General features: G+C 44.5%; 1 protein-coding gene across 2 annotated transcripts; it reads right to left on the minus strand.

Annotated features, from left to right (window-relative positions):
- Nucleotides 1-3847: 3847 nt before the first annotated feature.
- LOC128341887 (E3 ubiquitin-protein ligase TRIM39-like) lies at nt 3848-17997 on the minus strand. Of its 2 annotated transcripts, none has more exons than XM_053288529.1 (6): nt 17689-17997; nt 15344-15592; nt 13425-13520; nt 9582-9815; nt 8092-8114; nt 3848-4628 (listed from the first exon to the last, which is right to left on the minus strand). In XM_053288529.1, the coding sequence occupies exons 2-6, from the start codon at nt 15479-15481 to the stop codon at nt 4175-4177; spliced, it is 945 nt and encodes a 314-aa protein (XP_053144504.1). In that variant the 5' UTR covers nt 15482-15592; nt 17689-17997; the 3' UTR covers nt 3848-4174. The 2 variants fall into 2 exon arrangements, with proteins under 2 accessions (XP_053144504.1, XP_053144503.1); XM_053288528.1 differs by having other exon boundaries at nt 15344-15861.
- Nucleotides 17998-23570: the final 5573 nt, after the last annotated feature.

Genomic DNA, 23570 nt, shown 5'->3' on the forward strand with positions numbered 1-23570 from the left:
TTCTGTATACCAAGGGGCCAATTTTGAAGTGGGTCGGAGGGGACGCTTAGGAGCAACTGTGTCCTTTATTGGCAGAACCCACACAGAACTCTGGCCAGTAAGCCACCTCCTAGTACTCATTAAGAGATTCCTGTATTATACTACTAAGGAGGCCATTCTGAGTGGTCAGGATCTTCAACAGCTCAGAGAGAATTTGGCTTAGGTCTATGACAATGAAGTTGAACTCAGGGATGCCCTACATGTTGGAGCACAATTCCCATCATCCTCAGCCACAAAGGCCTTTGCAGTTGGAGATTAAGGGTGTGACAATAGACTCATTCACATGTGATGCTGAACACAGATACAGAAATACACTTCCTATTTCTACCATGCATTTGAAGGATCTGTATCAGGTTTACTTTTAAAGTGTACCCAGGTACAGTTATTCACACAAGTGTGTATGTAATCACAAATAGCTGTACAGTCATATAGCATAATGTCAGAATCAGGCTAATATGTTGTAATAGAAGCAACAACAGTGAGGTCATAAGAACATAAGAACAGCCCTGCTGGATCAGGCCCAAGGCCCATCTTGTCCAGCATCCTGTTTCGCACAGTGGCCCACCAGATGCCGCTGGAAGCCACTGACAGGAGTTGGGGGCGTGCCCTCTCTCCTGCCATTACTCCCCTGCAACTGGTACTCAGAGGCACCCTGCCCTTGAGGCTGGAGGTGGCCCACAGCCCTCCGACTAGTAGCCATTGATAGACCTCTTCTCCATGAAGTCATCCAAACCCCTCTTAAAGCCATCCAGGTTGTTGGCTGCCACCACATCCTGTGGCAGAGAGTTCCACAAGTGGATCACGCGTTGTGTGAAAAAGTACTTCCGTTTGTTGGTCCTAGACCTCCTGGCAATCAATTTCATGGAGTGACCCCTGGTTCTAGTGTTGTGTGAGAGGGAAAAGAATCTCTCTCTCCCCACTTTCTCCATGCCATGCATGATTTTATAGACCTCTATCATGTCTCCCTGCAGTCATCTTTTTTCTAAACTAAAAAGCCCCAGGTGTTGTAGTCTTGCCTCATAAGAAAGGTGCTCTAGGCCCCTGATCATCTTGATTGCCTTCTTCTGTACCTTCTCCAGTTCAACAATGTCCTTTTTAATATGTGGTGACCAGAATTCTACGCAGTACTCCAAGTGTGGTTGCACCATAGTTTTGTATAAGGGCATTATAATGTTAGCCATTTTCTTTTCAATCCCCTTTCCCTAGCATGGAATTTGCCTTTTTCACAGCTACCGCACATTGAATCAACACTTTCAATGAGCTGTCAACCACAACCCCAAAATCCCTCTCCTGGTCCGTCACCGACAGCTCAGATCCCATCAGCATATACTTGAAGTTGGGGTTTTTCGTCCCAATGTGCATCACTTTACACTTGCTAACATTGAACCGCATTTGCAATTTTGTCGCCCACTCCCCCAGTTTGGAGAGATCCTTTTGGAGCTGCTCACAATCTGTTTCGGATTTCACTACCCGGAAGAGTTTGGTATCATCTGCAAATCTGGCCACATTGCTGCTTACCCCTGTTTCTAGATCATTTATGAATAAATTAAAAAGCACCGGTCCCAGTACAGATCCCTGGGGGACCCCACTTCTTACTTCCCTCCATTGTGAAAACTCTCCATTTATCCCTACCCTCTGTTTCCTGTCTTTCAACCAGTTAGCAATCCACACATGGACTTGTCCCTTTATCCCATGACAGCTAAGTTTCCTCAGGAGTCTTTGATGAGGAACTTTGTCAAAAGCTTTTTGGAAGTCCAGGTAGACTATGTCAACTGGATCACCTCGATCCACACACTCGTTGACACTCTCAAAGAAGTCCAAAAGGTTGGTGAGGCAAGATTTACCTTTGCGGAAGCCATGCTGGCTCACTCCCAGCAGGGCCTGTTCTTCTAGGTGCTTTACAATTTTATCCTTGAGGATGCTTTCCATCAATTTGCCTGGAACAGACGTTAGGCTAACCGGCCTGTAATTTCCCGGATCGCCCCTGGATCCCTTTTTGAAAATCGGTATTACATTTGCTACTCTCCAGTCCTCTGGTACAGAGCCCGATTTCAGGGATGTTAAATATTTTAGCAAGGAGGTCAGCAATTTCACATTTGAGTTCTTTGAGGACTCTTGGATGGATGCCATCCGGCCCTGGTGATTTGTTAGCTTTCAGTTTTTCCAGACAGTTTAGTACATCATCCCTTGTCACTTCTATCTGACTCAGCTCTCTAACCTCCATCCCTAAAAAGCCTGGTTCAGGAACAGGTATATGCTCAGTATCCTCTGCCATGAAGACAGACGCAAAGAACTCATTCAGTTTCTCTGCAACCTCCATATCCTCCTTAATAATCCCTTTTACTCCCTCATTGTCTAATGGCCCAACCGCCTCCCTGGCAGGTTTCCTGCTTCTGATGTACTTAAAGAAGTTTTTGTTATTCCCCTTGATACTTTTGGCTAAATGTTCCTCAAACTCTCTTTTTGCCTCCCTTATTGTCACCTTGCATTTCTTTTGCCAGGGTTTGTGTTCCTTTCTGTTCTCTTCGTTTGGACAGGCCTTCCAATTTCGGAAGGAAGTCTTCTTCCCTTTTATGGCTTCCTTGACAGTACCCGTTAGCCATGCTGGCATCCTCCTGGACTTAGTGGTACCTTTCCTCCTTTTGGGTATACAGTCTAACTGGGCTTCTAGTATTGTGGTTTTGAGTAAACTCCATGTACTCTGGAGCGAAGTGACTCTCCTGATTTTCCCCCTCAGCTTTCTTTTCACCATAATCACCCATAATTACAGCCCTGCCTCTCCTTGATGCCTCCCTGATTTCCTCCTGCATCTCCCAGTCACTGTCGGCATTTTGATCCGGAGGGCGATAGCACGTCCCCAGTAGCACGATTCCTTTCCGGCCTTTAGTCACCCACAGGGTTTCTGTGGAGGACTCCAGTCCACTTAGGTTTTCTAGCTTGTTAGATTCTATCCCTTCTCTAACATACAGTGCTACCCCTCCTCCAAGGCGCCCCTCCCTGTCCTTTCTATAGAGTTTATACCTGGGACAACAGTGTCCCACCGGTTCTCACTGTTCCACCATGTTTGTTATGCCCACTATGTCTATTTCTGCGTTAGCAACCAAGCACTCCAGCTCACCCATCTTGGCTCGGAGGCTTCTGGCATTGGCATACAAGCACCTATACACTGAATTTCTCTCCTGATGTATGCTATTCTTTTGACTCATTGACCTGCTGGCACAGGCTCCCGTCTGCTCTTTATGTGGTTCTGCTCCGTCCCCTTCTGTTTTATTTGAATTCTTTGCAGCCTCACACTTTAAAAGATGGCTTTTGCCAAACGGGATACTGCCCAGCTCCCATCGCCTGTTCCCCAGGTGTCATTTTAAAAGCTGCTCTGCAACCTTTTTGATTTTAAGCGCCAGCAGTCTGGTTCCATCTTGGTTCAAGTGCAGCCCGTCCCTTTTGTACAGGCCTTGCTTGCCCCAAAATGTGTCCCAGTGCCTAACAAATCTAAACCCCTCCTCCCGGCACCAACGTTTAGAGGAAGAACAGGAAGTGAACGGGCAGAGTGAGTAGTTCAGAAGATTTAGAGAAAGAGCATGCAGTAGCTGCAGAAGCATTTTATAAATAAAACTTTACTTAATATTCCAGGTCTGAAATACAGTGCAAGAGGATAGCGCTGCATGAAACAATGGGAGTTGTACTCCCACAACATCTGGGGCCCAAGTTAGAGAACCCCTGTAGCCTTCTGTCCTTGCTCCAAGGAACATTATAGTCACATGCTGAGCTCCTTGGAGGAAATGCAAGTCACAAATAGAATGCTTAATGCTGACTTTAAGCTTTAATTTTATTTATGAAACCATAATGAAGGAAAATCTAGAGAGCATTCAGTGAATGGACACACATTTTGTTTGCACCTAACGAGAGCCCTTTGCTAATGAGGCCTTTGTAGCCAGAGTCTTCCAATAGCCCCACAGAGAAAGAAAATTGGCTCAAGTCAGCAACAGGAAATCAATCAATCAGAAAGCAATGACAGCTTCAGGAAGAGCCCTTGGACATGCTGTCACCCAACGGGCCAATTCCTCCTCACACTTGCACACTGAGCCAAATCCCAATTGCTGCCCAGGGATCAAGGGCAGGCAAGTAAACAGGTGTGTCACTGCTTTGCCTTGCTCCCATTGCTACTTGCTATATCTAGGCCAGAGGGATGGGCAGGTGAGCCAACAGAGCCGCCAACAGCAGAGGCAGGTGGCTTGAATGATGGGGTGGCTTTGATTTTTTCTAACATTTCCTTCAAAGCCTGAAAGTTCCATGAGTCCTTGAATTCTTCGAGGATTGGTTCCACTGGTATCACATTATCATTTTCGGACTCCTCTTCTTCATCTTCATCAGGCACATAATCTTCATCTTCATCAGACACATAATCTTCATAATCATCATAATCCTCATCCTCTTCATCTTCCACATCATCCTCCACACCTTCCTTTGCTTCCTCTCTATGTTCAGTTGCCTTTTCAGACTTTTCATCAGACTCCTCCTCCTTCACACAGATGCCGTTCTCCTCAGCTTCCTCCTGGGATACTTCTCGACTCTGTGGGTACTTCTTGAGTCTGCAGGGGAAAAGAGGAATGTACTAAGAACAACCCCTCGGTATCACACCGGCTCTGGCACCTCCCACAGTTAAAAGGCTATTGTCCAACTGTGGGGCAGGACCAATCCCACTCGGGCCTTAGAACTAGTTTCAGAACCCAAAGCCAGGCCTCTGAGTTGGGTTAACTGTGAAGTTTCCAGGTTCGCTAGAGAGGAGTGCTCCTCCCCAGCCCTGTTTGGCAATGAACTTTCAACAGGGGCCATCATTTCAATGGAGCAAAGACTGAAGGGCCAGCAGCACCAGATTCACCCTCTGCCTTACACTCCTGTAAGCAAAGATGCAGGCTCTTTATGTTGGAGATGCAGCTCTTGAATGCACCGGCTCATAGCACCAGCAACCCTATTGGCCACTAGGGGCAGTGGGGAATGGAGATCGTGAGTAATGGATTCCCTTCTGACCACAATCTCTCTAACCCAATTCCCCTTTATCTCAGGTTTCATTCTTCCACCTGAAAGACAATCATCTCCTCCCTATTCCACTCTTGATGCAGCTAGGCATGTAGTCCCTCTGATGTACTTCCTAAAAAAACTACTTTACTCCATGTCCCCAAACGATATTAATTAGCAGTGCTCTTATTTGTGCACTTCTGCTGCAGGTGGGGTAAACAAGCTAACCCCTCTGCCAAGGCTTCTGTTGCTGATCACAGAGAGCAAGCTGAAGACTCCTTTACTAACACCTCATTGCGTAAGGAAACGGCAGAGTAGCCTGTATGTTTGGGGCTGGGCCAGGGAAACCTTAAGGGGCTGGATTTGGCCTCCCGCGGACTAGCTTTGCCCTACAATCTGCTCTTCCCCACACCACTGTTGCTAGACATCCTGATAAAAGGAGACAGGATGTCTGCTTCCATGGGGGCAACTAAAAAAGGCAGAGACTCCATTTAGACCCACTCCTGACCCTTCAGACCAGGGCTCGGAGCAGGACTGCACAATCTCGGCTCGCCAACTGTCCGATTACAACTTCATCATCCCTATTGGCCACTGTGGCTGGGGATGGTAGGAAGGAACGCAGGAGCACAGGGCTCATTCATGAACCGCTCAACCAGGGCTGCACAACGTTGGCCCGTTGCCATTGTACTATGGCTCTCATCACCCCTAGCCACAGTGGATGATGTGATTCATGGATGATGGGAGTTGTAGGCCAACAGCTAGAGGGCCGAAGTTGTGCAGCCCTGGTTGAGCAGATCATGAGTGAGCCCTGTCTGTGCCCATCATTCCTTCCTCTCTCGCATACTGAATTATCAAGTTCCTGGTTTGATCGCAACTTGATATGCCATTGTGCGCAAACCAGCAAACTATACCGTGAGTGAGCCTACCAAAGCAAGGCTGCAAACCAGCACCAAGCAATGGCTTAAATCCTGGTTCAGAAGGTTGGCTCAGATCATGGTTTGCTGGTTGACATATTATGCAGCCATGGTTTAATCAAACTAGGAATTTATTAATGCAGCCAGGTGTGGAAGGGGAACAGGAAGTGCAGGTGCACAGTGTCTATTCCTGGGTCTATCCATTCATGGTTTGGAAGACAGAAAAGGTTACATCTGAATGCACAGAGTCCATGTGGACAGCAGAGCTGCACTTCAACACTGGAAATATGCATTTCAAGCCTCACCTCTGCCACAGAAATGCACCCTCAGTGTTGTCGAACACAAGTTTAGTTCATTGCTAATAAATACTAAAGAAGTAGAATTTGTAGTCTAGCACAGTTTGCAGCAGAGGTGGAAAGACTTCATAGTCAGTGGAGTTTTTCACTAGAAGCCCAGAGTCCACCAACCAGGGCCTAGTGCAAGACAGATAGTGCAATCAGGCACAGCCAGATGTAAGATCATGATAAAGGCAGAGCTAGTTATGACAAATATTTATAGACTGCTTTTCAACAAAAGTTCCCAAAGCCATTTACATAGATATAAAAATAAATCCATCTACTACACACTGGGATAATCTGCATTTCACTCCCACACACTTACACCTGAAAACCAGGCAGCAGAGTTGCACAGAGAATGAATGGATCAAAGGCAATCCATTACTACAAGAGAGAAAGTAATTAGCACAAGGCTAGCTATGCAGAGATATTTTTACTTGCAATTTTACGTGCTGTTGAGAGTCAGAAACTCTTGCCAATTTAATGCAAAGTTGTCCAGCAATCTCCCACTAGATCCCAATCTGTCCTCTACCCATCTTGGCTTACCAGAAAGGAAAGCTGACACAATCCAGATGGGGAGAAATGCATGCAAAAGGGGGTTTGAATTATTTACCCTATTAGAACAGCTAGATTCCCATTGATCCAGGAGAGAGGAGATAATGTTCTCCCCACCCACTCAATAAATAGCAGATTGACCGACAAGAATATAGCTTTTTTTTAAAAAAAGTCACCACCAAAACCCAGATAGGGCTACACAATAGCATTCACTTTGTGGGTGCATTTCCCCCACTACTTAATTAGAGAAAACATGGGTGGTGGTGGTGAACAGGAAGTGGCAAGTTTAGTAAAGTATGCATGTAAGCCAGTGTGGCATAGTGATTAGAATGGCCAGGTTCACATGACTGCTGCTAAATTGGTAAGCTGGGAGCCACAGGTTCCTGGCAAGCAAGCATTCCTAACAGGCATATCATCTGAAGATGCCCGACTCCAGCTCCCATGGCATGTTACGTTACCCAGGTTCTTCTGACTTCTGTAACATAGCAAGCTCCCTTATACCGAGTCAGACCATTGGCCCAGCTAGCACAGGATTGTCTACACTGACTGGCAGCAGCATCTCCAAGGTTACAGGCAGAAGTCTCTCTCAGCCCCGTCTTGGAGATGCCAGGGAAGGAACTTGGAACCTTCTGCATGCAAGTGCCCTTCCAAGAGCAGTTCTATCCCCTAAGGGGAATATCTTACAGTACTTGCATGCAGCCTCCCAGTCAAATCCAAACCAGGGAAGACCCTGCTTAGCAAAGGGGACAATTCATGCTCACTACCACAAGAATCTCAGCAATGTGGCGCAGCAACCAGACTGTTGGCTTCAGATGATACATATGTCAGGAGCACACACTCTCTGGGAACCTCTGGTTCCTGGCTTACCTAATTGGCGGTGGTCATGTGAACCTGCCCAGTGTTGGAACAAGGATTGTGGAGATTGGTTCAAATCCCAGCTTACCTTATGGATAACCACACATGCTGTCTCAAGCTCCTTGGTGGAAGGGTGAGATAAAAATGTCATAAATACAATGCTGTGAAAAACACATACCATGTCTACTCAGAAGCAAGTCCCACTGAGCTCAATGGGTCTTACTCCCTAGTAAGCATTCATTGGATTGCAGGCTTAGACAGTCTTTCAGTTGGGGAGGAGGACCAAGGGGTTTCAGTCAAGTGTTTCCCAGAAGAGAAAAGTGTTGAGAAGATGACTAATTAGAGGGTGAAATATGCACACACAAAAACACACTTACTCATCCATCAGCTCTCTGAATCCCTACAAGAAAGGAAAACAGATTGAAGTGTATTTATAATTTCCCTTGGCAGTTTGAAAGGATTGAATATATAGCTTCAAATGCGAGAGCAAAGCAATATTAGTTCTTAAGTACCTACAGAGTACTCAGTTATGACAACTCCAATTCATTGCAATTTTCATAAGGAAGCTTGCGGAATAAGAATACTATACTAACAGCAAAGTTAAAAAATTAAGCAGTCAGTGGCTAGAACAAGCAAATGTATAATGGAATGCATAACACACACAAAAAAATTGAGCCACTAACGTTTTACAGACTAAGTTTCTATTAAAAGAAATCATTGCTCATTGCCAAAGACCATGACCAAAAATTGCATGTATATAGTAGGACAGATAGATCTTAAAGTCTGCTCTATGTTGTAATCTGTTGGACTCGAGTAGAGTCTTTCTCCACTTGCCACTTCAGCCCCTGTAGATCTTCCGTATACCAAGGGGCCAATTTTGAAGCAGATCGGAGGGGACGCTTAGGAGCGATAGTGTCTACTGCCCCGGTGAGCAAGTTGTTCCAATTCTCAACCAGGGCATCAACAGGATCACTGGCAAAATCAACATTGAATCCTTCCAAGGCTTCTTGGATTCCTGCTGGATCCAATAACCTCTTCGGGTGGACCATTCTAATAGGCCCCTCGCCCCTGCGGAGGTGGGAAGTGGTTATAATCCCAACCTTAACCAGATGGTGGTCTGTCCATGACAATGGGGAAATCACAGGAGTCCCCACCCACGGAACACCACCCTGATCAGAGTAAAAGACCAAATCAAGCGTGTGACCTGCAGTGTGCGTCGGTTCAGATAGGGGATATCTATCTATCGGTTCAGATAGGGGATATCTATCTATCTATAGGGGATATCAACTATGGGATAGGCCCATAGTTGTCATGGCTGCTATGAACTCCTGAGCTGCCCTGGACAAATTGGTCCCGAAACAAACATTGAAGTCCCCCAGCGCCAAAAGGCTGTGAGACTCCAATGCAAGTCCCGTGACCAAGTCTGTGAGCTCAGTAAGGGACTCAGTTGGGCAACGGAGTGATTGGTACACCAACAGAAGTCCCAATCTATCCCTACCAGAATATTGTAGTCTAGGCAAGCCTGAACAGTCACCTAAATAAAAAATATGTTTTACAGTATCTCTGGAATGCCTGCAGTTTTTAGTTTCAAGTCAATTCCTTATAATTATATGGAGTCATCTAGGTAAGGCCTTGTCCTTAGATCTATTCCAGCCAACCTCAACCTTTCAAGTGTAACAGGCCATCTTAAATTAGAGCTCATCACTAGTAAAGAGCTTTTCAACCATCTTTCTCCTAGACAATTGCAACCCCCAGAACCCTCCAAAGCCCTTACTGCCAAGACCAATGGGATTCCACACTCTGAAAATTATTTATTCTGTCTTGCAAGTAAATTTCCAGGTAAGTCTCTGATGAAAACTTCTCTTACCTTGAGGAAGGCAATGCGGTCTGAGGTTTCTAGTGCAGCTTTAACCTTGGCAATTAACTGAGTAAATGACAATGTGGCTTTTTCAAGAAAGCTTAGAGCATCCTCCATCCTCTCCAGGTTCTCGCCCTTCATCTCCTCCACAGTCTTCTTAATGTCTTGTTCCTTCCGGGCCAAGATCTGGTGGAGAACCTCAAATTCATTGGAAACGTGATTCAAAGTGTCTTCAGTACACTTCTGCAAGTGGTGGAAAACACAAGCCAGCAAGCCATTATTAATGGGAAAGAAAGTAATACTGGTGGGCTTACCATGAAGTCTCTCTCCCCAGAGTATGGAGGGTATCCTTGAATGCAGGTTGTATTCCCCTCTTGCTCCCATTGGACAGGACCAAATTAAAGCAGACTGATGCCCATCATACCCCTGGGTGGCTGAGGCACCTCCAGGTTCCAGGACTGTCTGACAACCATAAGAACAGCGCTGCTGGATCAGGCCCAAGGCAGAGCAGTCCAGCATCCTGTTTCACACAGTGGCCCACCAAGTTGCCGCCGAGAAGCCGACAGGCAAGAGGTGAGGGCATGCCCTCTCCTACTGTTACTCCCCTGCAACTGGCATTACCCTCCAAAGCAGGAGACTAGACCAGTACCCATTATAGACTTGTCCTCCATGAATTTGCCCAAGCCCCCTTTAAAACCATCCAAGCTAATGGCCATCACCACATCCCATGGCAGAGAATTCCATAGATTAATTATGCACTTTGTGAAAAAGTACTTCCTTTGCTCCAGGCCCCGATCATTTTGGTTACCCTGTTCTGCACCTTTTCCAGTTCTACAGTTAGGGTCGGTGCTAGGGGTTCTCGCACCCACCCCCCAAATAGCCTATAAATCAGCACACACACCCATCAGTGTTATTTATTTATTATTATTACATTTTATATCCCGCTCTTCCTCCAAGGACCCCAGAGCGGTGTACTACATACTTAAGTTTCTCCTCACAACAACCCTGTGAAGTAGGTTAGACTGAGAGAGAAGTGACTGGCCCAGATTCACCCAGAAAGCGTGGCAAAGGCCAAGTTGAAGACAGATAACCCTGGAGATAATCTATCTATGTGGTCGCTAGGAGTCGACACCAACTTAACGGCACTTAATCAAAAAATACCCCTCTTCCCCCCAAAATCCCTTATGAACTCAGTTTGTTCACACGATGCTACTAATTTTGCTTCAAATTGAATGCTGTAATAAGAACACCGCAGTGAAGGGGTGAATGCATAGGTTGAATAAAAACAACTACTGAGCAGTAAATATTTAGCATTGTATGAACAGGCTGTCATAGTTCAAGGGTTAATGAGATCAAAGCAAACAAAATTAGTCATTTATTTAAAGGGCCTTTGTACAAGAGAAACAGAGAATGGCCTTTTAGCAATTTTTGGCCCTTAAAGTGACACATTCCCTATGATCTACCATCTGGCTGATCTGTGAACGTACTTTCGTAGTATAAATCCATTTTTTTCTTCCCTCCATTGTGAAAAACTGTCCATTTGTTCCTACTCTGTTTCCTGTCCTTCAACCAGTTACCGGCCCACACATGAACCTGTCCCCTTATCCCATGACTGCTGAGTTTACTCAAGAGCCTTTGGTGGGGAACTTTGTCAAAAGCTTTTTGGAAGTCCAGGTATACTATGTCAACCGTATCACCTTTATCCACATGCCTGTTGGCGCTCTCAAAGAACTCCAAAAGATTAGGGAGGCAAGACTTGCCCTTGCAGAAGCCATGCTGGTTCTCTATCAGCAAGGCCTGTTCTTCTATATGCTTAACAATTTTGTCCTTAAGTATGCTTTCCATCAATTTACCTGGCACCAAAATTAAGCTGAACAGGTGGTAATTTCTCAGATTTCCCTGGATTCCTTTTTGAAAACTGGAGTCATATTGGCTACTTTCCAGTCCTCTGGTACAGAGCCTGATTGTAGGGACAAGCTACATACTTTTGCTGGGAGATCAGCAATTCTCTTTGGCTGCCCAAGGGCTTTGGACTATGCTCCCTGCTGAAATAATAGCACCCTCTTCTCTGTTTTCACAAAGACATAAGAACATAAGAACAGCCCTGCTGGATCAGGCTTATCTAGTCCAGCATCCTGTTTCGCACAGTGGCCCACCAGATGCCGCTGGAAGCCACAGGCAGGAGCTGAGGGCATGCCCTTTTTCCTGCTGTTACTCCCCTGCAACTGGTACTCAGAGGCATCCTGCCTTTGAGGCTGGAGGTGGCCCACAGCCCTCTGACTAGTAGCCGTTGATAGACCTCTCCTCCATGAAGTTATCCAAACCCTTCTTAAAGCCGTCCAGGTTGTTGGCTGTCACCACATCTTGTGGCAGAGAATTCCACAAGTTGATTATGCATTGTGTGATAAAATACTTTCATTTGTTGGTCCTAGATTTCCTGGCAATCAATTTCACGGGATGACCCCTGGTTCTAGTGCTATGTGTGAGGGAGAATAATGTCTCTCTATCTTTTTTCTTCATACCATGCATGATTTTATAGACCTCTATCATGTCTCCCCCGCAGTCATCTTTTTTCTAAACTAAATAGCCCCAGGTGTAGTAGTCTTGCCTCATAAGAAAGGTGCTGTAGGCCCCTGATCATCTTGGTTGCCCTCTTCTGCTCCTTTTCCAGTTCTACAATGTCCTTTTTAAGATGTGGTGATCAGAATTGTACGCAGTACTCCAGGTGTGGCCGCACCATAGTTTTGTATAAGGGCATTATAATATTAGCCGTTTTATTTTCAATCCCCTTTCTAATGATCTCTAGCATGGAATTGGCCTTTTTCACAGCTGCTGCACATTGAGTCGACACTTTCACTGAGCTGTCCACAATGACCCCAAGATCCCTCTCCTGGTCAGTCACCGACAGCTCAGATCCCATCAGCGTATAATTGAAGTTGGGTTTTTTCGTCCCAATGTGCATCACTTTACACTCGCCAACACTGAAGCGCATTTGCCATTTTGCCACCCACTCCCCCAGTTTGGAGAGATCCTTTTGGAACTCCTCACAATCAGTTTTGGATTTCACTACCCAAAATCCAAAGATCCTCAAGACTCTCCTGTTCTCCAAGCTTTTAATTAGAATTTTAATAATCTGTTTTAACTTTTATACTATTTTTTGTGTCTCATGTATTTTAATCTGTGTTGACTTTTAAATATTTTAAATTTTCTACATTGCCTAGAGATGTACATATCAGGTGGTATAAACATGATAAATAGATTTCACATTTGCTTCAGAATGCTTGGGTGGATGCCATTTTGCCCTGGTGATCTGTTAGTTTTTAGTTTTTCAGGACACCCTAAATTCCTCAAATTGGCCCAGTTTTTCAGCCTCCAAGCCTGAGAAGCTCAGTTCCAGAGTGGGTAGAAAAGGCTCAATGAGAGAAAAAAACCCACTAGAACAGTCAACAGGCACAACAGAACTAACAAGTATGAACAATCCACAATATGCAATGATATTCAAAAGGACAGGTGGACTAGATGATCTCGGAGCATCAGTTATGCAGTGAAAAGAAAAAAGATGTACCCCTCCCCCTGCCATCCACACACAAAGGAAGCCAATTAGTTAAATTTAAATGCAGGCCTCCAGTCATGGTGTATTGTAGCCTTCCAGAAGTTTGACAAGCCCCTACTTTTCAGACCCTACACAATTATTCCTCAGGACCACCCATTTCTCAGGATATTATGAAGCATAAATATGGTGTTTTCAGCCCCCCTCCCCCAATTTGGTATCAATTATATAGGGGCCTTTGTGCCTTCCTGCAAACCTTTCCTCTCAGTAGTGTCCTTTCCCCCTTCCATTTTGTTTTTTACCTCCAGCACGGCAATCTCCTTCCGCTGATAAGATTCATCATCAGTGGTGTCCCTCAAAAGCTCCTCCAGAATACCCAGGTATGGTTCCAGAAGTGCCTGTACAGTAGAGAAATCCAGAACCCTTGAGGATAAATGAATCATTGCCTCCCACAGAAGATCCTGACAACTGGGTGAAGTCAGAACAGAGGACCGACAATTCTGTATTACAACACATTGAAGATGTTCTGCAACTAGAAAACATGTTTACCTAGGGACTGCGATAGTTTTAGATCGACCTTTTTTTCCATTATCAACTTGGAAGGGCACGAGTTAGGCAACTTTAAAGCTTCCCTTTGGCAGAGATTTGGGGGAGCAGAAGGAAAAAAGAGGAATGTGAAGAAAGGGAAGCAAGTGTGTGCTGTAGAGTAGGCAGGAAAGGTAGATAAGGGGAGTGGCTGGGGGAAGGAGAGCAAACATACATGCTGTCAGGGGCTTGGGTGCCGTTATGAGTAAAAAGGAGCATTATCCCAGGCTCCTCTTTTCTCTTCTGGTTCTGTAGGAGAATCTGCCAACATCTCTCTGTGCCTTTAATAGTTCTACAAAGAAGCACTTTGCTGGAAACCAGTGGCAGAATCACCATTGGACAAGGGGGGACAAACGTCCCTGAGCCACTAAGGTCAAGGAGTTGCCCCGGCACCCCTTGCTCCTCCCCCACAGCACCCCCTTATCTTCCCCTCACACCCAGGGGGTGAACAAAGTGCTTGCTGCTTGGGAGCATGACACACAGCCAGGGTTGGATTGGGGGGCATTGAGAGGGTGGTAGAATGAATGTGGGGATGGGGCCGGGTTTTAAGCAGAATGGCTACTGAAGGGTGGGGGTATTCACTTCTGCCGAGTGCGGCATGGCACAGGGGCGTCCCACGGGTAGGGTGCACCGGGAATATGTCCTGTTGCCCTGTATGCCAGCCAGAGCCTGTACACAGCCCCATGTTCCGAGCCCACACTTTTGTTTCTCTCCCTCACTCAAAGCAGGAGAGAGAAGGGAGGCACACAGCTGGGGTACAAAGAGCCAGTATGTTATAGTGGTTAGAATGCTGGACTAGGACCGGAGAGACCCGAGTTCAAATCCCCATTCAGCCATGAAACTAGCTGGGTGACTCTGGGCCAGTCACTTCTCTCTCAGCCTAACCTATTTCACAGGGTTGTTGTGAGGAGTAACTTAAGTATGTAGTACACTGCTCTGGGCTCCTTGGAGGAAGAGCGGGATATAAAATGTAAAAATAAATAATATACGAGTTCTGGGATGAATGCATGTGTAAAGCCAGACTCAGTAAAGGGTTTAAGCCAGAACTGAATGACAATGTACTGTTCTATAAAAGAAATCAGTTTGTAACCCAGCAAGAGAACGAACCTGCTTTCCAAGCAGAGAGCAAGCAACAGAACTTGTGTAATTCAACATTAAAAAGGACCTGATAGTCCATTTACCCTCCAGGTTATCCAGGAGGATATCCTGTACCCTCACATCTACATCAAGGTGTTACCAAACCTGAAGACCCCAGGAAAGAGAGCTCTTTATTATTAAGTGTGTATATGGTGGCAGCAAAACAAGACCCTGTTGGGAAGATTAGGATGTAAACATGCACAAAATCTCCCCCCTCTCCTCACATAAGGTTGTTGTATAGTCTATTGAAATCATGTAGATAGATAAGGAGCATTGAATAGTGCATTTAACCAAGAAGTCTGACAGAGCAGAGCAGGGCTGGAGTAATAACAGTAACAGAGCAGGAAGGAAATGTAGATATTTTCAAAAAACCCAACCCAAGTTCTTTGGGTTTCTTGGTTGCTCTAAAACGGGACAGAATATTGGGCGGGTGGGATGGAATGTTGGGAGCTTTCCATTATCTAACCACAACTGTGCATCCAATGTGGTGCTTTCCTACCTTATACTCTTCATAAGCCTCCTCCAAAGGAATCACCTCATGGTTCCTGTGCTCTTTGGCTTTGTCACACACCACACAGATGGTGGCTTCGTCATCCTTGCAGAAGAGTTTCAAGGGCTCCTGGTGCCTCTCACACATTCCACTCTTTTCTTCCACTCTTTTTCCCTCCTGAAGTTTCTTGACGAGTTCCACAACATTTGCCAGTTGTCGGATTGGTTTGACATTCTTTGCCTGAATCGTTTCTCTGCACTGAGGACAAGAAGTGTCTGTGTCTGACTGGCCATAGCACTGGGTAATACAAGCTTGGCAGAAAATGTGCCCACAGTCTATGATCACTGGATCTTTGAAATACTCCAGGCAAATGGGACAAGTAGTTTCACCACAGAGCTCTTTGAGGAGACCCCCAGCTGCCATGGCCATTTCCCCCACCAAAATATTAAAAGCTTCAAGTTGGGCTCCAATTTCAGATAGCAATAAGGTGGTTACTTGAAAATCCTCCAAGAGGGATCCTCACTAAGCTGGAATAATAAGCATGACAAAATTAGTGAGCAGAAATAGTCACAAGGTCTGCTAATACAATTGAATTTATTACATCTAATGCATGTAATCGTGCCTGCAATTATTGTCTGTCTGGAAAATCATATTTTATAACCCGGCAAGGCTGGCTTAAGTTATTTTGCCACTCAAGGCAAGGTTAAATGTAGCCTCCCTCTCCACATCCTGTTGCAAGCTGAACAGCATACATGTAGCATAGGGAGATTGCCTAGGATACTGTTTTCTTACATCCATCTTAACACATTATCAAAGTAAAAATGGTTTAAGTAGCCTAAGCCACCTAATGGCGCAGCAGGGAAGTGACCTGCCTAGGGAGCAAGAAGTTGCCGTTTCAAATCCCCACTGGTATGTTTCCCAGGCTATGGGAAACACCTATATCAGGCAGCAGTGATATAGAAAGATGCTGAAAGGCATCATCTCATACTGTGTGGGAGATGGCAATAATAAACCCCTCCTGTATTTTACCAAAGAAAACCTCATGGCTCTGTGGTTGCCGACTTGATGGCACAACTTTACTTTACATCAAATGCATCCTCCACATGCTGATGCACGAGCATCCATCCACTCCACAGCAACCCTTGCAAATCAGACGAAATCTGCCACAAGCATTACCAGATGATGCTTTGAGCAAAATGATCCAGATGTCTCAAGACAATGAGTAAAGCCCCATGCAGCAAGGCAAGGTTCCAAACTAAGTGTGGGTCAACAGCCAATGTGATCTGGGAGCTGACATTCCCTTCCAATTCCACCCCAAAATATATTACCTCGAAATGTGAGGCCATCTCAGCCCCTGAATCCATTGCACAGGAAACATCATTGGCTTTAATTTAATGACCCTATTGTACTAAAAAACAGGGTAGCTGAGGTGGTAATCAGGCTCAGACTGGTCCACAGGGCACAATCCAGGTGCACCCCACCCGCAGGACACCGTATCCCGCCACATTCGGCAGCAGTGAATACTCCCACCCTTAAGCACCCATTCTGCTAAGAACCGGGCACCCTCCCTACGTACATTCTACCGCCCTCTCAGTGCCCCCAGTCTGGCCCTAGTGGTAATTGTGAATTCCCTCCCTCTCACACCCACAATCCCTGCCCATGCAGGTAAAGGGAGCTTTATGCTGCTGAAATTCAAGGAGCATTTCATACATTGGTACACCAAAAGAATATCAGCTTGGGACAGGGGAAGCTCAGAAGAATTCTGCATATTGCTGCACCGAAGGAGGCAATGGTAAACCCCTCCTGTATCCAACCAAAAGAAAACCACAGGGCTCTGTGGGCACCAAGAGTCAAAATCGATTTGACGGCACACTTTATTATCATTATTAATTCAATTTCTATACCGCCCTTCCAAAAATGGCTCAGGGCGGTTAACACAGAGAAATAATAAATAAATAAGAAGAAATAATCCATCTTCCCATGTGAATAGTAGCAGTTTCTTGCCTGATTAACTTCAGAAAGCAAGCTACTAAAAAGGAACTATTAGAATGAATAGAATTTGTGTAAGGGACCAATTTCAAATCTACTTGCCAAATGGCAACCTGGCCCTATGCGCAGTTATTCGGGTAAGTTGTATAGGGCTGAGTCAGACACATATAGGATTGAGTTGAGAGTGTGTTTTTAAAGGGGAAACAAATATCCCGAAGTCTGACTTAAAGCGATCATTTTCAGACCAATCTTCTTATATATATTTATTTAAGAAGCAAGTCCAAACAGAATTCAGCGGGAATTCACATGGAAACAATTGACCGCGCTCGCCTCTCGCTTGCTTGCAGCGAGACTTGTAAACGTACCTTTAAAAGTTCATTCAGTAGCCCCGATTAAATACTGCACACTAGTATAAAAGTTCAATAGTTCCCTCCTCCGTTTCAGTTTGAAGCAGACCAAGATTTGGGGTTACAGCTGCTATCGACCGAGCACGGAAGACACAGCGCGCGCTTGAATCAAGCTGAAAATTCAAAAGTGCCGGGTCTGTGATTGGTTAGGAAAGCTCAGTCCGCGCTCCGCAAGATTCCAGGAGTTCCTGCAATCCAATCAGAAAAAGAGACAGAAAATTTGGCAATCAACTCTCCTTCCTCCGCCGCCGTAAGAGCATAATGGCCCCTAGAAGGCCAAGAAAGGCCCGTGACTGCCACCTACTGGTCGTCAGCCAGCCTTCACTAACTGCAGTCGCTTCACTAACTGCAATCATGACAGTGCTCTGATAGTGATCACTGAATCCCAAAGCTTCGTGTGCTGGAAGACAGACTCAGCAGTCATCAGTCTTAAAAAAGGCTAATTCCATGCAAGGAATCATTAGAAAGGGGAGTGAAAATAAAAATGCTAATATTGTAATGCCCTTGTACAAATCTATGGTGCAGCCACATCTGGAGAAATGCTTACGGTTTGGGTCACCGTATCTTAAGACGGATATTGTAAAACTGGAAAAGGTACAGAATTGGGCAACCAAAATGATCAGGGGCCTGGAGCACCTTCCTTGTGAGACTAAGCTACAGCATTTGAGGTTCTTTACCTTGGAAAAGAGGCAACTAAGAGGAGACATGATCGAGGTGTATAAAATGATGCCTGGAATAGAGAGGGTGGACAGAGAGAAATTTTTCTCCCTCTCTCACAACACTAGAACCAGGGGTCATCCCATGAAACTTAAGGTTGGAAAATTTAGGACTGACAAGAGGAAGTACTTTTTCACACAGCGCATAATTAATCTATGGAATTCCTTGCCATGGGATGTGCTGATGGCCACCAGCTTGGATGGTTTTAAAAGGGGCTTAGACAGAGACAGATTCATGGTAGACAGGTCAATCAGTGGCTACTAGTCTGGTGGCTGTGGGCCATCTCCAGCCTCAGAGGCATGATGCCTCTCAATACCAGTTGCAGGGGAGCAAGAGCAGGAGAGAGGGCATGCACATACCTCTTGCCTGTGGGTTCCCCAGAAGCATCTGGTGGGCCACTGTGTGAAACAGGATGCTGGACTAGATGGGCCTTGGGCCTGACCCAGCAGGGCTGTTCTTATGTTCTTAGTTTGGCAGATTTCAGCTTTTTTTGTTTTTTTCCTAAACCTTGTGTTCTGTGGTCTGCTAACTTGTAAAGGAAAAGGTGTGCTGTTGAGTCGGTGTTGACTCCTGGCGACCACAGAGACATGTGATTTTCTTTGGTAGAATACATGAGGGGTTTACCACCATTGCCTCCACCTGCGCAGTATGAGATGATGCCTTTCAGCATCTTCCTGTATCTTGCTGCCCGGTATAGGTATTTCTTATAGTCTGGGAAACATACCAGCAGGGATCTGAACTGGCAACCTCTTGCTTGCTAGGCAAGTCATTTCCCCGCTGTGTCATTAGGTGGCTTGTAGTCACCCAGTTATGTGGAAAGTTACATATCCATTCTGCCCCAAGAAAACCGGATTCTGCTTCTTCTGCTGATGATTCTACATCTTGAATATTGTTGGCTTCCTCAGAACAATGAAAAGTTCTTAATGGACTATAAAGTGTGGTTTGAAATGCCTTTCTCTTCACTTTTTGCATTCTGCTTTTTCACCTTCTGCTTGTGAGTACGAAACCTTGCTGTCCAGAAAGCTTTGATCAGTTTTCCCGTGATGATATTTCTAAATGGTCTTTTCATAGGAAAAACAGTAGAGGTATTTGACCATGCTGGCCTTCAAACACCTGGTAGCAAATGGTGAAATGCCCCATTCCCATCAGGATTTCCCCCTCTTTTTAAAAGAAAATTAACATGAGAAACTCTGCTCCTTCTTTTAGGTAGATAATAGCCTTCTTGGAATGGGAAACAGAATGAGAGGAAATAGGATTGTCCAGGTGTGAAGTTGCAGTCCTCACACTTTAGAGTTACAGGAAGTCAGCAATCAAGGGAAGTGGAGCATTCAAGAGTGATAGATTGATTAAGTGCTGTCAGGTCAGTGTTGACTCTTAGTGACCACATAGATAGATTCTCCAGGATGATCTGTCTTCAACTTGACTTTTTAGGTCTCTCAGTCATACATTCATGTCGTAATCGAGTCCATCCACCTTGCTGATGTTCTTCTCTTGTTCTCTTGCCTTTAACATTTTCCCCAGCATTATATACTTCTCAAGGGAGCTGGGTCTTTCCATAATGTGCCCAAAGTATGATAATTTGAGCCTGGTCATTTGTGCCTAGAGGGCAAATTCTGGATTGATTTGTTTTATGATCCATTTGTTTGTTTTCCTGGCTGTCCATAGTATCCTCAAAAGTCTTCTCCAGCACCAAAGTTCAAAAGTATCAGTGCTTCTTCTGTCTTGCTTCTTCAAAGTCCAGCTTTCACATCCATAGAGTGTAATGGAAAAATAAATTGTCTGAACGATTCTAATCTTTGTAGGTCTAGACACGTCATGGCATCTAAATATCCTTTCCAAGGCCTTCATTGAAGCTCTACCAAGGTCTAGTCTGTGGCTAATTTCTTGACTGCTGGATCCTTTACTGTTGACGGTTGATCCTAAAAGTTAGAAGCTATCCACCACTTCAGTGTCTTCATTGTCAGTTCTGAGGCTGGTTGCTATACCTGTTGCCATTAATTTAGTCTTCTTTACATTTAGTTGTAGTCCCATTTTTTCACTGTGCTCCTTGACTTTCACTACTAGAACTTGCAGATCATCCTCATTCTTAGCTATCAGAGTGGTGTCATCAGCATAGCGCAGGTTACTGATGTTTCTTCCTACAACTTTAAAAACTATGCTCATCTTCTTCCAATCCAGTTCCCCTCTGTTCATCATATAAGTTGAATAAGTAAGGACAAAGTATACAGCCTTGTCTTACTCCTTTGCTGATCTGGAACCAGGGCCGGACTGGGGGCACTGAGAGGGTGGTGGGATATATGTGGGGAGGGGGCAGGTTTTAAGCAGAATGGGTAATTAAGGGTGGGAGTTGGGGCGCAGAGGTGGGGCGGGGCACACCAGGTGGGGTGGGGTGCAGCAGGTGGGGTGGGGCAGGTGGGGCACACCGGGAATATGCCCTGTTGCCCTGAGGGCAGTCTGAGCCTACTTCTCACGACCAATCGGAAGGAGAGGAGGTGGGGCTCTCCGGACAGGGAGAGGGGGAAAGGGGAGCCAGGCAGCTGGAACGGGGAGAGCCCAGCGAGCGCAGGAGGGTGCACCAGGCAAGGGTGCACCAGGAAAATGCTTTGCTGCTCGGTGAGCCAGTCCAAGCCTGTCTGGAACCAGTCTGTTTCACCATGTTCCGTCTGGACTGTGGCTTCCTGTCCTGTGTATAGGTTTTGGGACACCCATTTTCCTAAGGCTATTCCACAACTTGACATGGTCAACTCAACTCAATCAAAGGCTTTTCTGTAGTCAATAAAGCACATATTGACTTCTTTCTGGTATTCTTTGGCTTTCTCAATTATCCAGCATGCATCAGCAATGATGTCTCTCGTTCCTCAGCCTTTTCTGAAACCAGCTTGAACATCCGGCATTTCCCTTTCCACGTAGGGATCTAATCTGTGTTGGATGATCCCAAGCATTATATTGCTTGCACGTGAAATTAAGGATATTTTGCTATGGTTTGCACAATCTGTTAAGTCTCCTTTCTTTGGTATGGTTATGTATATTGACCTCTTCCAATCTGTTGGCAACTGTGTTGTTCCCCAAATTTGCTGGCATATTTTGCTTAGAGCCTTGATTGATTCTTCTTCTGTTGCCAGCCATATTTCTATAGCTATTCCTCCTGTATCAATTCCCGACATTGTAACGACCGAATTGCTGATCTAACTTCATCTTCCCGAACTAGAGGTTCTTGCAAGAGTGCTCAACACCACCTTAGCTAAGCTAAAGGACTGCCTGCCAAGTGAGAGAGGCTCCATGTGAGCAAACACATATCTACAAAGTATCCTCAAGGGCAGTTTGAAATGAGAATTGGTCCTCCAAAATGTATACAAATATGGCTTAAATCCTCCACAAGGAGTTCCTGATTCTGACTCTAGTTAAGTGTGGAATAAAAAAGGAAAATAAAAGAAAAGAGAGTGAAGGACATTTCAGACTTGACAACATTCCCACAGAGAAGCAACTTCCATGTACAACATTGCCTGTAACACACTATGGGCTGCCATGATTGGTTGCTGTTTCCCCATCTGCATATAGGAAAATGTACAATTCTTATGTACATGTCCAATTATCAAGCATGGCAATCTATTTTATTCTGAACACTCAAAGGCTTCCTAGGTATGTTGTTATATATGAAAGGCAGCAAAGTTTAATGAAATATCATTTTACAAAGATAACATTGCAGACGAGATCCTCACCATGCTCTTTATCAGTTATATATTTTCTCCCTGTCTCCTTTCTTTCCTGAGGGGAGCCTGAGGAAATGCTTTGTGAAACTCAGAAGTTGGCTCACTGCTGTGACTTTTCATTGGTCCAAATGCAGAGACTGATATCTGAAGAGGCCTTGAGGCTCACTTCTTGCCAAGATAAATGAAAGGGTCACAGGGGTGCCCTTTAGTTAAGGGAAATAGGGGGGAAAGACGTTCCACTACTATATGCTTCAAATGGTATTGCTTATCAATATGATCTGTTGCGCTAATAACTTTAAACTTGGCATGCACAAGGTCTACAGACCACGTATGTATGCCATGTTTCAAGTTATGGGCCTAATGTCAAATGTGCCTAATTTCAAAGTTATCTGTTAAAAATTGCCACAGGTAAGGGAAGTTAAAAAGTGCTGAAAATTGACACGATGACCCCTTTTGAACCATTTTTGGACAGGCATATCATATATTTATTTCACATTTCAATGAAAATGACTTATGTCATCTGTTCAGGTGTGTCTAGGAAGGCAATCCCTTATTGGTTTTTGTTTTTAAATTTTCTTTATTATTATTTTCATTATTATTTAAGATGAACAATACATTGGTGGTACATCAAAATAAAAGAAAAAATGAAATTAAAAAATTAAACATTACAATATGTACAGTTGGTATAATCATATTTAGCAGGTACATCAATCACAATTACATATTTTTGATATTTCAATCCATCATCTTCCTGATCATTTCAAGCAAAATCTTACTCGAGTTATAATAAACCCTGTTTACCTCAATATTATCTATAACAGGTTTCCATACTCGTTTGAAATCATATCTGTTTAACTTTTGTGGAATATTATTACATCAAGCTGAAACAAATCCCTCAAGCATATATTCCCATATTGTTTTGTACCAATTACTGATATTCAAATTTTCTTTTCTTTTTTTTTCTTTTTAAATTTTCATTGGCTTTTACAATTGCTTTACATTCAAATTACATTCATTTATTTAATTCTACACATAAGTAAATATTGACTTCCCACTTACCTATCTGTGCAGTTCATGATAACTATACATATAAACCATTGCTATAATTCAAAACATACATATTCCACACTACTACCCGGTTTTACCCAACACAACCTGCTGTTATTACTATATTTCAAACCCTACTGAAAAGTCCATATCAGAAAAATAGTTCTTTAAGTAAAGCAAAAATGGTTCCCAATCTTCTTTAAAACATTCCAAATTGTTGTCTCTTATAAGTGCTGTAAGCTTTGCCATCTCAGCATATTCCAAAATTTTTATCAACCAGTCTTCTTTTGAGGGCATTTTAGTGTCTTTCCATTTCTGCACATATACTATCGTAGCCACTGTGGTTGCATACATTAAAAATGTTAA

The sequence above is a fragment of the Hemicordylus capensis genome, chromosome 2 (genome assembly GCF_027244095.1).
Source record: "Hemicordylus capensis ecotype Gifberg chromosome 2, rHemCap1.1.pri, whole genome shotgun sequence".
Lineage (NCBI taxonomy): Eukaryota > Metazoa > Chordata > Lepidosauria > Squamata > Cordylidae > Hemicordylus > Hemicordylus capensis.